We start from the raw sequence: 17,784 nt of genomic DNA on the forward strand, positions 1-17,784 counted from the left end.
AAGAAATATCTCAGAAGTCTGTAACTGAGGTCATTAAACAACACAAGTAGATTCCAAAACCCACCTCTGAAATGCCATGCAGTTTACAAAATGGAAAAGTTGTAAATAAGCTGAATCTTGTCAATGTACTGTTTTGCAGATAAAAAGATGGATGTCTATGGAATTTTGCTTACAAAATACAAGTACACTGTGAAGATCAGCTTGATTTTGAAACTCTAATACATATAGAAAGCCAATGACCAGCTATGAGGCACATACACTTTCAAGTTTTGTGTAACACCCAGAAATAAACACAGAAGCACGTGTTTGGGGGTCTTTTTTTAACTATTTTGAAATTCTCACTGTGGTTCACAAGTGCCTATTATGAAATACTCCATCTTCTAAAAACCTTAAATATATCAAACTGGCCCCAGAACAGTCTTCCTACTACAGTGGGTACTGAAGACTCCAGTAATGAATAAAACAGCAAGGTTACTAAAGTATTTGGAAAAGAAGATTAGGAGGCTGTTCCTAGGTACCTGAAAAAACAAGAACCAAGGATGACAGTGAGTGGGAAAAGAGGAAGGGACGACAGGAGAAAGCGCCAACTCCACGTGAGAAGGCCACAGCAATGGTTTAACAATGAAGGCAGCTGAAGCCAGATTCTTAGATTCTGGAGGAAAAATTACAACAGATAGGGTAAAATAGAGTACTGCAGATCAGAAATGACACCATCATGACAGGATGTCTGAACGAATTGGCATTATAGTTAGTGATGACATAAAGAGAGGATAGAAAGTTCTGTCTTCATGAACTCTGTGTCCAAGGTATCAGTGAGGTGAGCAAGATGTCATTCCAGGGAAAGATGGGAGGGGAGAAGTCAGAGATGGAAATAGTTTGGAAATCATCCATGGGTTGGTGCAGCTGAGGGAAGATAAAATTTACAGTGCAGTGTTTCCCAAACTGAACATCACAAGGTCATAGTCACCATCCACGGCTCTCCAAGGGCCCCTGGTCAGAAAGGTCTCAATTAAAAATACACCTGTTATAAGCAGAATATTGCCATAACATCCCCCACTGGTGCACCATAAAAAGAGGTCAGTAAACACTGCCTTTTTAAATAGAAAACCAAAGACCTGAACCTTGGGGAATGGCACCAGGAGGTGGATAAAGAGCCATTTAAGAAGATATTAAAAAAACAGCAAGGAAAGAGTCCTGAAAGCCAGGAAAAAGAAAGCCTAATGAATCAAAGGCAACCCAAAACTTGGAGGACAGAAAACTGTTCCTCACATTAGACAATGACTAATAATGATTACTGTGGCAGCAGCTTCACTGGAGCTCAAAGGAGAAAGGCAAAAGAAAAGGAAAAAGAGAGAAGACTAGAAGAAAAGCAATGGAAAGCCAGGACAGAGAAACAAAAGATCAGGGTCCTAATTAGATAAATATGATGTGAGCAGAGTTTTCCATTTGTGTTTCCCTTGGGAAACAAGACTGCCAGAAGTTCAAAGTGAAAGGTGAATGAGTCAGAAAGGAAAAAAGGAAAAGACTTGAGAAAATGACCTCAGAACAGAGGAAGGTGCAAATCCAGGAGAAAAAATGAGTTAATTTAAGATTTAACATCACAGAACAGAGACTACAAATTCAATGAAGAAGAAAGGGAGAATAGAAGCGAAGAAGGAGAAAACTGCAACATGGCTAGATGAAAAGAGAAAGAAAAGGATTGGTTGATATTTTAGTTTAGTTTCTTATGGAATCCCATCCCAACAGCTTCTGAATATGCTGGTCAGCTTCAGTGACAAATCTTGAAGAAAACAGAGCACTTTGAAATTGCATGGAAATGTGTCTTCAAGGTAAAGGGGTAATGAATTTGAATTTCCTAGCTGCACAAAAGGCTATTCATCCTTATTATTATTGCTCCCTTGATTTACCAGAGAATCAGCATGAAACTACAGCTCCACACCAAGCAGAAGCCTTCAGTGAAACACAGACTCTCTAATAAACTTAAGTTAATCAACTGAAAGGCAGATATCCTCAGGAGAGAAGGCTTCCTCAAGCAGCAGTGCTCAGTTCTCAGTGCTTATTGAAACTTGCAAAGCAACTGGCCAATTTTTGTATGAAAAAGGCTGGAAAGAAAAGAGTTTCATGAAGAGCTGATATTGAGAACAGAGGGTGAAAGTAGACTTAAGAACAGGCAGAAGCAGATCAGAAGTTCAAGGTGGTAGTTTTCTTGAGGTACAGGACAAACAGCTGATGACAGTATGAAAGCAAATGTAAAGATGAAGGAAAAGAAACCAAACAGTCAAAAAGGTTTCAAGAGAAAAGGGCAACATTCTTCAGAGAAAAAGTGGAAATGGACAACACAGATTTCTGGGGTGTTTTCTGGTGCTGCAGTCTGCTGTCTGCTCTCTGCTGACATCCAGCTCACCACTTCTATTGACCTGAAAGCTCAGACAACTTTCAACAGCAAATGTGGCACCTGACTGTTCACCAAAGGGAGCGGTCGTTGATTCAGCAGCCACATGTTCTAGCACTCACTAAGGAATTTGATTCAATTCATGGAAGAGATTCCATAAAACCTGTTGCAGAGCTAGCATCAACAAACCCAAATATTATGAGTCTCAAGCAGCCAAGTTACTACTTTGGAATCTTGTTATTTCTCACAGACTGACAGCTTTTGTGTGTAACTTATCTTTTTTTCTTCTTTTTTCAACATCAGCTATCATTAACTGCTGAATTACACATCTTGCAAATTAGCAAATAAACGAAGATAATATTTTTGTTCTTGCTGAGTAATGGCTAACACATTATTGCTTTATTTATGAAAATGTTTTGCAGTAGGCCAGTGAAAGTCCTACAGTGTATTTTGAATTAATGAACTCTTAGGGGCACGTGACCTTTCTGCCACGGTCTGCAATTATGTCTGTGCTTAGAGGTAACGTGGGTGAGCAAGTTACACTACCAGCATTTGCACGTTAGTATCTGAGTATGATGAGAGCTCCTACTTAAGGAAATCAGCTATAGCATATTCTTTCCATATTTCTTTCTAACAAACAGGTAAATTTTAATAGTTTTGTGGTATCTAAAAGAAAAAAATTACGGACAGGACATCCAAGAAAAACCTCAATACCAGAAAGAGGTTCTAAAACTGAGGTGAGATTAAGAAGTTACTTTCATTAATTCAGTCTCTACAGTTGTAAAATAGGGGGGGAAACAGATTTCAATCCTTTAATTTTTTTGTCTAATGACACAAACCTATGACTATGGTATTTTATATAAGTACAAAAGGCCAGTAGCATGGAAGAAGTTGAAGGTTCAAAGAATAAAGTAAAAATGGCTAACTACACACTAGCTGAAAAATACATCGTTTCACAAAAATAAACCAGCAAAATTCCTTTTGTTAATTTATTCTAAGAACTTTATTTATATGGCTATAGCACCTGTCATATTTTCAGCATGCATTGGCACTGTACTAAACTCCACACATCTATTTTAAGTGAAAGGATGAAAATCATAGGTCTTTTCTTTAACTGTTAAGAAAGGTCATTGCACTAGGGTATGCTAACAAATTTATCTATGACAGCATCTGCCCTATGATATCATTCTTTACCATTTTTCACTCTACCTTCTTCCCTGCATGCATGGAAGTGCACACTGAATGCACACCTCCAATTATTGCCACACAACATGGTGTAGCTGACATTGCTTCTCTGCTGGGTGTCTTCTCTTCAGACATTCTCTAATTTTGAGTGGTGTGTTTTATTACTGCATCCTATGGACAGTCATCAATTCATGCTCTGATAATCACAGCACTGGAAGGCAGCTGGCAGATGTGCCAGCAATAAAGTCTGACAGATTAAATTTTGCAAATACAAACCTGCTAATCCTTGAATTCCCAAATTGGTTTGAGATTAGTTACATAGCTAGACACTACACCAAAAATTTCCAGATGATCAGATCCTGTTCCCAAATTCCACCCCCTGGGTGCAGAGAGGTAGAAGTACATAGAAAAAAGCCAAGAGAAGCCAAGGGCCATAAGAGATCTCAGGAAATATCTGACCTACAGATGTACAATGAAGGCACAAAAAGTTTTCTGTTTATTCTTTGATTATGTCTACATCTATGTAGACTCATAGACTCACATTCTCATGCGAGTCAGTACTTAAGGAAGTCCCTGAAAGACATATTTGGCAGAAGTTACGAAGGGAATTAATTCCAAGAATGATGGTAATTTACTTGTCTTTAGCCATGAATCAGAATTAATTCATGCAAGAAAGTTACAGCTGTCTTTGAAGACAATCAAGTCACACCAAACTGCATTGCTTTATCCCTCTCCTAAGATGAAATGCAGCCCTATAAAAGGAAAGGGAGATGATGGCACTCACCTTACATCCCTCACAAGCACTGACACCATAGTGATATCCGGATGACTTGTCTTGACAAACAAAACAGGGCTTGTAAACACGAGGGGGTGGAAGTGGTGAAGGAGGGCTCGGAACAAGTTCCTCAGAACTGGTGCTCTGAGTTTCAACTGCTACAAAAGAAAGAAAAAATAAAATTGAATAATTCATAATAATTTTAAATAAATTCCTGTATATAACCATGTTGTAAGTATCAAGCTGGCCCATACCTTTCTTTCCATAATAAACATTAATTCATCTTTCCTAGTAAAATTTGAAGGGAGATAAGCAAGGCCTACATCCCATAGCCTCAGAACTGTATTTTAAAGTACCAAATAATTTAGATGTATGGCATGAATCTTACCAGGCTCCCAAAAAGGACAACTTTGGGCTCATGTTCTGTTTTCAGCCTGTTGAATGTGTGCAGTCTGGATATCAGTATTTAAAGGGTACCTAATCTTGGGAGAGTATTTTAATCTCTTGCATTTTTCTACAAAAGGTAACACCTTCAGTATGCAATTCTGACCTAGCAGAATAGCAGCACATATCAGGATATATGTACAGAGTGTGAGATGAGACCTGAAGTAAAAATTACCTAAACAAAAAAGATTTTTTTAAATCTGTAAAACTAGCACAACCCAGCAACACTTCCTTACCTACCTTAGGACCTGTAACATCAGGAAACCTCACTGAGAAAAAGCTACTTATATATTATGACCCCCACATCCCTTTATTGCCTTAATATTTCTAGATGGTCATTTGTTTTGAGGCTGTTGAAAAGCCAGTAACCCCTTACAGGGAAAGGACATGAAAGCTCTATGATGCAAGATAAGACCTGAACTACATTTTTCCAAAACATCTGCATTAGTTTTCTGTGATATGCTGTCATCATTCCTCACATTTATTGTGGATGTGCAATACATTTTCATGTTTCACCTAGCCGTCTGCTGCTTCTCAGATAAATCCCTCTAACTTTTCAACAGATATACAGGAATGACAGGATCTGTGAACTCAGATCTATCCAGAAATATTAGGCACTATCAGCAGAGCTAAATCTCCAGAGTACTAACAGTAGGCCCTAAAGAATATTACTCAATGGAAAAATCTTAGACAAGATTTACTGTACATGATATTTTTCAGATTATAACGATGATACATTTGTATTAAACTCATGATTCATTGTCAACCCATCTGTTGCTGAATTCACAGAGGGCATCACAGCACATGAGGCAACTTCTGATTACTCATGAGAGAGGGGCCCCTTTCTGCCATTTTTCCTTGGGTTAAGCTAGTATCAACTTCAAGGACAGACAGTTCTTGAGAAGAAAATAAATGCTAGAGTAAAGTATTAAAGGTTCTGATCTAAGGAAAGAAGGACCTTTGTATTTTATTTATATATCTAACAATAAGGAGGCTGTGATAAAACAGAAAACTAAAACAAGTAAAATAACATGGCTCCATAAATTGTGACCTTAAGACAATGTCCAGAACAATATTTATCTTTTTCAGTATTAAATAAACTGAACTTCGCAAACATCTGTGTGTTCCTACCACACCAAGAAAACTTTAATGAAGCTTCTTCTTAATGAAAACTCATATGAGAATGATCATTTATTTTCAACAGTAATTTTTGGTATTTAAGAGAGATAGAGAGTGCTCTGTTATTGATCTCTGCACAGCCACCCTGCTTGAATCAATAATCTATTAGTACTTCTAAATTAAAGTTAGATTCATCAAATGCCCTTGAGAAGCCTCAAACATTCCTTGCCTTATTTCATGCTCGTACATGAATTATGGTGGCTTCCAATGAGTCTATGGAATGATCAAATTTTAGCTTTAAAACTCCAATACCAGCAGACAATGTGTTTTGTATTAGCTCATTCAACTCTCCCAGTCCATCTAAAAGGCAGTTTTTAGGCTCCCCATGGGAAAACAAGGTTGTGTCATTCAATAAAACAACTGTGCTCCTGCAATCCTTCTGTGATTTTGGTTTGGGGAAAGCAGCCTTTCAGGAATAATACTGATACACTTCTGTTTATTCATCAATTCATCCTAAACAAGCACCGGCATCCAATAGTAGTGTTCCAACCACAAACAGTATTGTACTCCAGAGAGGTCTGTCAAGCACTGTAGAAACAACAGGAGCTTGTGATACCCAGAAGAGATTATGCAACCAACTCAGCTCATAAATACACAACAGAGCCAACAAGTGAAGTGTTGAAGGTACTGCTAGAGAACATTTTTCAGGACAATTTGAAAAGGTATATGATAAGGAAGGAGCCAATGGAAATCAAAGAATCTTCCCTAAAACACCCATATATGTGAGCCACTTAATCTACTAATGCTTGCACATTAGCTGAACAACTGTCTAGAGAGTTTGGTTTTTTGGTTGGTTTTTTTTTTTGTTTTTTTGTTTTTTTTTTTTTTGTTGGTAGGTTTGGGGAGGTTTATTTGGTTTTTCTGGGGGGGTTTTGTTGGGTGTTTTTTTTTGTTTTGTTTTTTGTTTTTTGTTTTTTTGTGTTTTTTTTTTTTTTTTTTTTTTTTTTTTTTTTTTTTTTTTGTTGTTGTTGTTTTTGTTTGTTTTTTTTTTTTGCATAATAAAACCTAGCTTGGGCACATTCACTTTTGATCACAGGCAAGGTGTACAGTTTTCTGGAGGAGAACCCAGGTTCAAGCCATGCTTGACTCTTACTCAAGTTTCTGACTTACTATTCTTCCTTGGATTTAGCTTTTGGAACTCTTTATTTGAAAAAGTATGCTGTACCTGAGTATGCAGAAGTCCTGTGCAGGCATCTGTAGCAACTCATGCTTAACAGGTATAAAGTGTTATTTTTGCAACATGTTGACAGCTAATGGATGCATGACAGCAGAAGCTGTTTTTTCCTATGCATGTCTACACAAGCAACAAGGACAAAAAGATAGGATGGGGGGTGGAAAGAAGCATTTTTAAAGTAGTCCTTACAGTTTCAGGAAGAATTCAAGGGGGAAAAAAAAGAGAATTAAAAAAATACAACGTCTTTCCATGCCCTGCTTTCTTGTCCTGTGGGATGTGACACTTCAGGATCCCTGCTCACCTGAGACAACAGAGCCTCGTGCTGTCACCCAACACCTGAATGCAGCTTAAGCACACAGGGACTCTCAAACAATCGGTCACTTCACAATTCCTAAGATTTCTGAAATTTTTCTAAAGGTTAGATAAAGTAGCAGATAAGATCTTTAAAAGCACAGCGTGCTTTCTGAGAGCTAATTTACTGCCAGCTAAACCGTGTTGACAGGTGGAGAAGGTATTTTATTTTGAGACCAACTAGAAGCAGGCAGGCACTGCAAAATGCTTCGTGTTCTCCTAGAAGCTTAGATTATTAAGCTTGCATGTTAATGCACACTTTGGACAGTTGAGTTTTAAAAGAATAAGAAGTTGTAAAGCAAATGGCATTTCCTGGATAGCCCCAAGGGAATTTTGAATACTGAGCTCAGGGTCCCTGGTGGGAAGCAGCAATTTCAGCTAATTAGGGTGAATAGCAAAGTGTTGCATTTGGTCAAAACACTCTGTTAACCCTCATTTTTGTTGGCACCAACAAGAGTCTGGATATTTTGCCTTTTCTTTTCTTTTTTCTTTTTTTTTATTTTTTTGTGAATTCACTGCAGGAGTGCAAGGCACTCAGCTCACATACATTAGGCAGAAAGTCAAAGGAAACGCCAAAGTTCAACTAAAGTACAAGTAATTAGAACCAGATTCTCTGCTGCTTGTATGGGTGCATTTGATTGTAGAAGTTATTTATAAGCCTCCAAACATTTGAAAAAATAACTATATACTGTAGATCATTTAATTTTTATGTCTCGTCTGGAAAAAAAAGTCTGCTTTTAATCATCTTCCAGGAAAGAGCCAGGAACTGGGAAAGTGGGTCTCAATTGTTTCAATACAAATTTCTCTCTTTCATGTGCCACATAAAACTATACTATAAAATTAAATCCAAAATATCATTGACTTTGCCCCCCCTCCAATTTTTTTTAAATGAAAAACTTCTTTGAATTTGTCATGCTTAAATACTTTGCATTGTTATGAGGGTTTGGGTTTTTTTAAACTCTTGTTTGGAAGACAGACAAGGGGAGAAGGAAAAAAAAAGGAGTGAGAGAGAAAGAAAACATTATCGTGGAGACTTGCCAGCCTTGACTTAGTAACCTGGCCATGACCCTCCAGCGAGTGTGTGTTTGACCCGGTCACACATGACTCTAGCTGCGTACTGTTGCTGGGTTATAAGTCCCAGATATTTTTACCATATATACAACAGGTGGGGATCACAGACAACAGAAAGAGGAAAACAAAGTCTCCTCTTGTGGGAAGACTCCCATTTTCCCCCTTGCAAAGAAAAAAGCACAAAGCAATGAAGTTTTGCTACTACTTCAGTACTGGCACTTGCTGTGCTGGCTCCTTGTTTTTCACGGGGGGTGGGTGCACAGAGGTGGAGTGGGCTGAGGGCAGCAGGACCGAGGAAAAGGCTCAGGGGAAGCCATGTGCAACTGTTAATCAACACAGAACAAATTATCACAATCAAAAATCTTTCCTTATAGACCTGGGTATGCATCAAAGTTCAGGAAGGAATGCTTCTTATTACAAGTGAACTCAACATACCAGGATTAAAACCTACAAAAACTTCAGATTGAGATATTATTACCAGAATTTTCAGAAGTACCTAAGAAAGCTTGTTTTCCACATTTGAGGGTTTCTTTTTTATTTATGTCTTTGTAGCTGCACACATCTGCCTTAAAACTATGATGTTAAATATGTTTATTCTATTTTAATTCTTGGTTACAATTCTTCCAGCATTAATTATAATTAAGTCATGCATCTCTACCAGACTGTCCTGAAAAAAAGGGTGGCATTTTGGATGAAAGCCAAATCAACTCTCTAAAGTCTAATGGTTTGCATTTAGTCTGAAAAGGGACATTCTACTTTCAAAAGGGACATCAGAAGATGAAACTCCACAACTTTTTTTCTTTTTGAGGGTGCCCAATCAAAAATGATCCTTTTCTGTTATTTTAAAAGCTGATAGAATATCTGACAGGTTTCCACTATGTGCTGCTCAGGATTCATACAGTATGATTAAAACAACAACAGAACTAGAAAGAGGTAAAGGTTACAGAGCTGAGAAGCCCGGTCTGCAAGGACTGTCTAATGGACAAAACTGCACACAAGGTCACCTAAAAGGAGTCTCAGACCCAGGGCACTTTGAAGGCCATGCAAGGGGCACAGGCTGCTGCTGCCAAAACTATCTCAGACAAGGTGCAAGTCCCGATAGGTGCAGCCGAGTTGGCAGGAGCTCTCTAAAGCTGAAGTACTTTTGCTGCTACAACTCTTGTCAGCTAAAGAGCGATAGGGACAGCTGGCTTCTGTCCCAAAGCATCTGGGAGAAGAGGGGTCCTACTGAACTCTGCCCTGCACCTCCCAGTACAAGAAGCAGTGAAGCACACTCTCTATTCTGATATCCTCACCCTAATGAAGTTCCAAGTACAAATTTGGCCATTGCTTCACTGCAGCCAGACATACCATCAGGACAGTATTTTCTTCCCCCACCCTTCTGCATCTCATGCATTTAGACAGTGCACTATTTTGGGCAGGGCCTCAGAATGTGCTGTGCAGTAACTGGCGCTGCAGGACTTTCCAGTGATACTCCAATTCAAATAATGATAATGATCATGATCCTGCCAAGTCAAAAGATATTTGAAAAAATGAACCCTGAAAGGCCTCCACAGCCTTGAAGGGAGACATTACTTGCAAAGCAGGTCCTTAGAGCGCTTTCATTTTAACTATTGTAGCATTTCAATGTTAACACATAGACTATATGTAAAGTATGATTTTAAAAAAAACAAACTTCATATTCAACAAATGCCTTTGCTGTGTATACATCAACTTGTATTTGTCAACTGACAGAAAAAAAGTGTTTACACTCATTTGCTGCATCTTCCCCGGTTTAGAACTGGGAGAGAGAGAGCTGCATCATATTCCTTCATGCCTTTCATCAAAATTGCCAAGTTTCAATTGCAAATCAGTAACGTTAACCAGCAGAGTCATGTAACATAAGTCAGTGGAGTCAGTGGATACTGATCTTGGCCATACAACAGGAGTATAGCCCTTTGAAACCTGTATTCATATCAGGTGATTAGGGCCAAGAAATAGCTTAGTATCCTACTACCAGCATGCAGAGTTTTCCAGATTTTTTTGCTCTAAGTCAGATGACAACAGCATCTATCTTCTGGTATTTTTCTGTTCTACTCTCATAATATAATTTCTGTTACTTAGCAGCTAACTTCTTCACAGGTTTTATTATTCCCCCAAATAATCTCTATCAGTTACCCACTGAAGAGTAAAAATTCTTCTGTATCATACTTTTCTGTTATGACACAATTTGGCCTCTTTATCAATCCATTAGTTAAACATGGCAATTTGGTCACCTGACTTTATGCTGGCATTTAATAAAGCACTCCAGGAGCCCCTCCTGCCAGCACATCTTCGGGTGACATTCCTGCACAGATTCCCTGAGAGACTCTCCTCAGGCCCTGCTGTCCCTGGCCACACAGCAACACCAGCACTGCTTCTGGTTCTGCCATGTTTAGCAGTATAAAAGGTCCTTTTCTCTTCTGCTTATCTGATCTACAAGCAGGGATGGTCCCTGCCACTCCAGTCCATGAATAACCCATGAGCATTCATATTTTTACCTTTGTAACACCTAAGAGAGATAAGGGAAGAGCTATTCTTACTTTCCAGAAACAGAAAGCACTGACAGGGAAAGGGCTTTATTTGCTTGCATCATAAATTCCTAGAAAAATGCAAGCAGTACCCAATTGGGATTTTCAACAGCAACTGAGAACCTAGCTGTCTACAGCACTAAGCAGTGCCCTCAAAATATAGCCTTACATGTCTTGCCCTTGGTTTCACATGGGATACGTGACAAAGCAGGGAACTCTATTAAGGTCTGTGCTCGGTCCCTCTATTGCAGGGGCTCTGAAGCATCCCCAAGTCTGCATGTGCACCCCACTCACCTGCCCACTGTGAGACAGGACAGGGCTCGGTGCCTCCTGCCTCCAAGAGCCACTGCTGCTGCCAGCAAGAAACTCAGGAGAGATGAGGAAACCCTGCATTTATTTTCTGATCTCCACAGCCAGCTGAGAATCAGCTTTATATAAGACTACCATCATATATACAATTACACAGGCATAATCAACACTAGAAACTGCCAAAAAATCCTCTACTTTTGACTTTACTGTCCAAGCCTCACACACCACCAAGATGTTAAGTATGAATCTTGCACAGATTAGTCTTATAAAATGAGTATGTATGACCTAGAAATCACCAACACATGATCAGGTATTCCGGAAAGAAAACACCCTAAAAAGCTTTTGTCTGAAACTACTGCATCTTTTTCTTGTGTCCCACATGGGGACCTGCCACTGCAACCACTTTTGGTGCTTCTCCCAGCAGAGCCACAACTTTTGGCAAGTACATTTTCTACACACATATTTACTACAGTTAGCAGTAAAGGACAACGAGGAGGCTGCAGCTGCTCCGTAGTTTTGCACTTTCTGGTTCTCAAGCATCAGCTTCACTAAACCTTGAGGTAGTATGTATAATAAACATCACCTTTTCAAAGAAAATTATACGGCTTTTCAGGGCTGATTTTTTTTTTTTTAACAGTTATGTCAGCAAAGCAGATCTACATTTGGGTTTATGTGTCCATATAGCCAGAGAGATGTATTTACACCTGAGCAAACATGGAAAGCAGAAAGCTTGTCAGGATTAATTATATCAGGGCCAAGAACTGCATCTGGTTATACCTGTGTTACTCTCAAGACAGCGAGACTTAATGACGTGCTAGTAACTGAGAACAGGAGCGTCTTTTGCTAAATAAATGGCCAGGCAGACACCATGAGTGAGCCAGGGTGAAAGTAAGAGTAGAGACAGGATGGCCGCAGGGTTTGGCAGGCAGAGTTTACAGGGCAGCAGCTCATCACTTTGTATTAGGAGCCTACCTTCGAAATGAAAAAGAAAACATGTTAAATGAAAAAATAAATCGTATGGAAAACTGAAGAAAAACATCCGAAAGATGCTAGCTCTGTAGTTTTTTCAGGTCGGTGATTTTCTGCCTGTCCATTACCATGCAAAACCACATCAGTCTCAAGTGAAAATTCCACATTACTGCAAAACTGAAAAATAAGATCTTCCTTAAAAAAAAAAAAATACATAATTGCACCATCATCTGCATGAAGTTAGATTTTCCTTTGAAAATGAAATTTTCTTACAACTCAGACCTGTGAATTCCTATAGTCTGATCCCTATGTGAAATAAAGTGGCACAGGCAAAGAAGAGACACAAATATAGAAAAGATGAGAACTCTGACCTCTTTATTATTTATTTATGGAAAAGAAGCCTATTTCTGTGGCCTATTGATACAAACGTGGAGTAACAAATTCAGTGCTTTCCCTATAGGATCAAAAATTTTAAGAAAAGGTCCAGGTAAGGAAAGAAACACTTAAAAATAAAAGGAATCTGATTCTTTTTTTTTCAGCTTTGTTCTACGGTCTTGCTACTCCACTAACTCCAAAAAAAGACCCTTGTAAACATAAATGGGAGAAAACCCAGATCTAGTATCATCAGTAAGAAATGAAAATTGCAAGGGCAATGAAATAGTTGCTATAATCTCTACACACATCCAGATATTTTACTAAGTCATAAAGTCTCCATTTCTAGTTATTAAATGTTTTATAGTGTTTTGAAGATTTTTAAGTCTTTTCAAGCATTGAAACAGAATAATTCAGAGTATTATTCTAAAGGAATGATTTTATTCTTCAAAACTCACCCCCTATCCAAGCTGGTAGTAGTTTTTGGTACTACTATGTCTGCCAAATAATTTTTTTATTTTCTATATATTCAACATATCTTACGACACTATTCATCCTGACTTTTTGCTGTGGCTTGAATCCAGTTGGAAAAGGAGTTTTAAAAATTTTTTAATCATGTAATACTATTACACCATTGTTCAGTACCACATGGACAAAAATAAAACTATTGTGCTCTCTTTGGAAATGCCATAAAACTGACTTGCTGTTAATATTTTACATATCATTTCACTTCTCAAATTTTAGGACCATTAGTTCAGAATATTTTGATCTTAAAGTATTTTCAAACCTTAAAATTAATAGAGTGACTCAACAAGAGCCAATTCAGTGATCAGAACTACTTCAAGTTAGTAGAGTAGCAGTTAAAATGCTTATCATTACAATTAATTTGTATTACAGCCACACTGCTGGATATCACTAATTGATTTATATACCCTCCTTTCTATACCCATTTACAAGGGCAATTATGAACACCATCACATATGTTTAAATGGGTTACATTAGAACATTATCTAGAAACTAGACTGCTGAGCTTAAAATCCTTAAGAACAGGTAAATTCTTCATTAATGGGTATGTTATCAACTCACTACAAACGGCCTATAACCTTTTAAGGCAGCACACGGTGCTAATATTTTACTTTTCATGGGCAGTTGGAGGTTGGCTCCAATGATGAGCTCCACCGCTATCTTTAATTGTTTTTAAAATTGCATATTATAGGCAGCAATAAACACAAATTAGTATTATACCATCCACAGCTTTCTGCAAGGCATGGTTTCTATAAACAAGTTAAAACGCATACATCTGTAAATAATAAGTGTAAGTATGCTGAATTTAATGAATAAGGGCACTAAAAGAAATTGAACAGTAGGGGTTCAGCAATTAGAGTAACTGCCCATTTTATTAAAAATGTATTGTTTCCAGCTTTCACTTTAGAAGGCTTTTATTGCTTTGCTAATTCTAAGTTTTGATTTCCTTCGAAAAGGATGTCTAATTCCTTATTTTTCTTTGACAGCCCTGTCACACAGCACTTGCCTTTTTTACAAGGCAGTGGACAACTGCAATGCTTTATATCTCCTTGCTCAGGATCTCACTCTCGAGCCCTCACTGCAGACCTTTGTTTGGCTTATGCCACCCAGAGGTATGATTCCTTATCAAGTAAGGTTTCATGCCACACCAAAGCTGGGATGAAACCTGCTGAACCAGCACACCCCAGGCAGCCACCCTTCAGCCCTTTCCCAGAGGTTACCGACACTCTGGCAGGGTGGGGAGGGGAGGAGCATGCTTCCAGCTTCCCAGCCATGCCCCTGCAACCCAGAGCCATTTGCTGAAGCTGGCAAGGCTCGGGCCATGAAATGGAGCCATGAATTTCCTGCTGCTGTTTCAGCAGCAGCCAGCTGCAAGAGGACAGGGCAGTGTGTAGACTGGGAGAAGCAAAGGTAGCTTCTCAAACCAAGCAGATATCCCAGTACACATCTCTCATGCCTCAGGATCACTGCAGTGAACCTCTGGGCTACCCTTGCTTGTATTTGTGTGCTTTACATCCATGTAGCTCACTTTCCAAGTAAGTGTTAAGATTACTCCCTACACTAGCCTAATTGCACCCACATTGCTGTTCCACAGAGGTATAATTAAAACAATCCATTATTTCCACTTAGACACGACACAATAACAGGAAAAATATGGCTTTCATCACTTGAGCTTATCTACAAATAGAAGGACAGTCAGACCAAAACTTGACCTTTCTAACATCCTACAGCACACATACATTTACAACATCTAAGACCAAAACAGGCACATACTCTGATCTCCTACATCCCCTCAGTCTGCCAGAATAGGACAGTGCAATACTAAGAACAGCTCACCCTAGCATTTCTGATGCTAATGTGAGTAATTTCAGATTATGGTACATTTAAGAACTTTGTAACTATCTTTGAGAGAGTAAATGAAATACTGAGTTTACGAAGCTGTAATGCTCAGTTGAGAGGAGTTTCAGTATTTTTGAATTTAATACCTGCCAGAATAAAAATGGTAGCACAGTGGAGAAGGTAACATGAAAACTAAGACACTAACAAATTTCCTTTCCTTGTAATTCACAGCACCTTGACATTGAGTTTATAAAGTATTTTGTTCTGGTGTTTTGGTTTTTTTTTTTTCCTTGTAACTTTTCATCTGTGTAGTTAACATGGCAAACATCTCTCTGCCCCTCTCACAGTAGGTCCAGCAAAAGCTGAAATCTGGGAAGGAGTGCAGTGTACCCGAGCCAACTGGTAGTAGTTCTCTTAACTGTGACTCAGAGCACACTTCCCCACTCTGCCTAGAAGATCACAAGAGCCTGGAGACAAGATGAGTACAGTGACTGGAGAGCATGCTTCCCAGTATTCTGTTTTCCTATTCTCTACCTGCAGTAATTTTCCTATTAAACTGCTGGAGTGAGGAATGCTCATATTTTTACCTGTATGTTGTCAGTCATTACTATTCTCACTCAGAAGGGAAAAAAATATGCACACACTGTACTTCAGGAAAACACATATGCACTAACAGTATTTCCTAGTCACCTGGTCTTTCTTATTCAATACCTACCTTCAGCAGTGATTCTTTTTTTTTTTTTTTTTCTCACAGATAAGCTACTCACAACTGACTGCAATATCCCTGCCTTGCAAACAGGAAAAACGTCAGCCATACTTTATATAGAATACGACAAAAAGAAAGCGCTTGTTTCCAAAGAACTAAAAAAGCAACATTCAGCCCTAGTAGCTGATATCCCAGGAAACTTAAGGCAAAACATACACTGAAAAAGTAAAGTTACTTTTCCCCAATGAGGTTAAAATCTAGAAGATCTCTGGTTACGGTGCTCTAATAATTTTTAAATATCTATATTATGAATATCCACTATTACACTACACTTATGATTCATAAAACATACCCTTTTTTAGGGGGAAAAAGATGTTTGAGAGATTTGGGCCATTATTTTCTGAGAAATTAGGCTAATATCTACAAAAGGCTTTCCACTTGTCACAGTTCATTCAATGCAATTTTCCCAAACTTTCTGAAGGACTGCTTTAGTGCCTCTGCCAATGCCCAAAGGATTCTGAAGACAAAGCAAAGTATTATTGCCAACACACCCTGACTATTAAAAAATGTAGATAGCTGTGAAATTGTCTGTAAGACTACCCATTTCACTTGAAGATCCAGAAAACCTCCAACCTGTGGCACTGCTATTTCATTGAGTCACTGTGACAGGGCAGAGTGGCCATTTTAAGGAATTAGTGAAATCGGTGGTGGAGGGTTGTTGGTTAGAAATCATTGCTTTTAATTCCTTAGTATTTGCACAAGTCTAACAGCTGCACAGCTGCACAGAGTTGCCCCAAACTGTAATATAAACTAGGCAAGCTTTCCACAGAGTAAGTTCAATATGCATTCCCTTACTTCCCATTCTAAGGTCTGATCATGTTATGGTTTTCATTACACGGATTTGCCAGAAATTTTGGAGAATCATCTTAGTTCTTTTCCTGAACTTTTCCTGCCAGACTCAAGGTTGTCATCCAAAGAGGACAACGTATAAAAACAGTAATTTAAAAAAAGGTGTAACCTGTGAGCTCAAGGAATGCTCCCTGAACAAACTCACCTCTGACCACCTTACCCTGGAACCAGACAATCCCAGTGGGATGGGAGCACATTTGGGAAAACTCTCATACCACCCAGGAACAGGAGACCCTGCTGTTTCATGGCACCCCCGGCATTTGCAAACCAGTTTGCCTGATCACTGCCTTCTATTGTTTCCTGAGATAAGCAGGGCCCCAGTGAACAATTAGAGCTTTCAATAAATAATCTGTAAGCACATTCATTTGATTTACTGTTATTTGATACAGCAGTTAGTTTCAATGGGGCAGTTACTATTGATCACTTAAAGTACTACAGACAAACATGAAACACTTCCAGAACTCCATGGATTATTACTCTTTATCTGCCACTCATCTGGGTTACTTGTAATGGTTGTGAAATTTAAAATCAATAACAACAATTAGCGTTTGTTATACTCTGAGGAATGAATCATGTGAAATATGTTTTGTTACTAAAATGAAATGCTGGAGAGCTTGCAAATAGAGCTTGTAAAAAGCAAAACTCTAAAACAACTTCTCTTGGTATTGGAATGTCCAATAAAGGGGGTAAAGATGTATTTTACAGAGGGTAAGGATGTATTTTTAAAGGGGATATTTTAAATTTACACAGAAGTATACAGACAATTATAAAAAGGTTTTGGTATGATTTTCAAAGGAATAAAAGTTTCAACGAAACTGCTGAGAAAGTTGCACCGAAGCTTCCCTTAGAAAATTCCACTACAAGTCCTATAATTTCATACCCTTTGACCTCTACAAGAGTTTTGGGTTGTTAATCATGGCAGAACTTGCTCCTATGAAGATAATTGAAGATACAGGAAAAGCTCTGACTCCTCTTCCAACTACCTTTTACTGAAGATTATCACCAAAAAAAGAAAAGTATCTAAGAAATTAATTC

At 38.5% G+C, this 17,784-nt stretch overlaps 1 protein-coding gene across 5 annotated transcripts in view; it reads right to left on the reverse strand.

Annotated features, from left to right (window-relative positions):
• Positions 1–17,784, reverse strand: part of RARB (retinoic acid receptor beta) — a 316,522-nt gene that overhangs the window by 61,572 nt on the left and 237,166 nt on the right. For all 5 annotated transcript variants that reach the window (XM_056486007.1, XM_056486006.1, XM_056486008.1 and 2 more), the window contains one exon: positions 4,362–4,510. In XM_056486007.1, the coding sequence (XP_056341982.1) occupies positions 4,362–4,510 (149 nt within the window). The remainder of the gene's footprint in view (positions 1–4,361; positions 4,511–17,784) is intronic.

This window comes from Oenanthe melanoleuca, chromosome 2, assembly GCF_029582105.1.
Source record: "Oenanthe melanoleuca isolate GR-GAL-2019-014 chromosome 2, OMel1.0, whole genome shotgun sequence".
In the NCBI taxonomy this organism is placed as follows: domain Eukaryota; kingdom Metazoa; phylum Chordata; class Aves; order Passeriformes; family Muscicapidae; genus Oenanthe; species Oenanthe melanoleuca.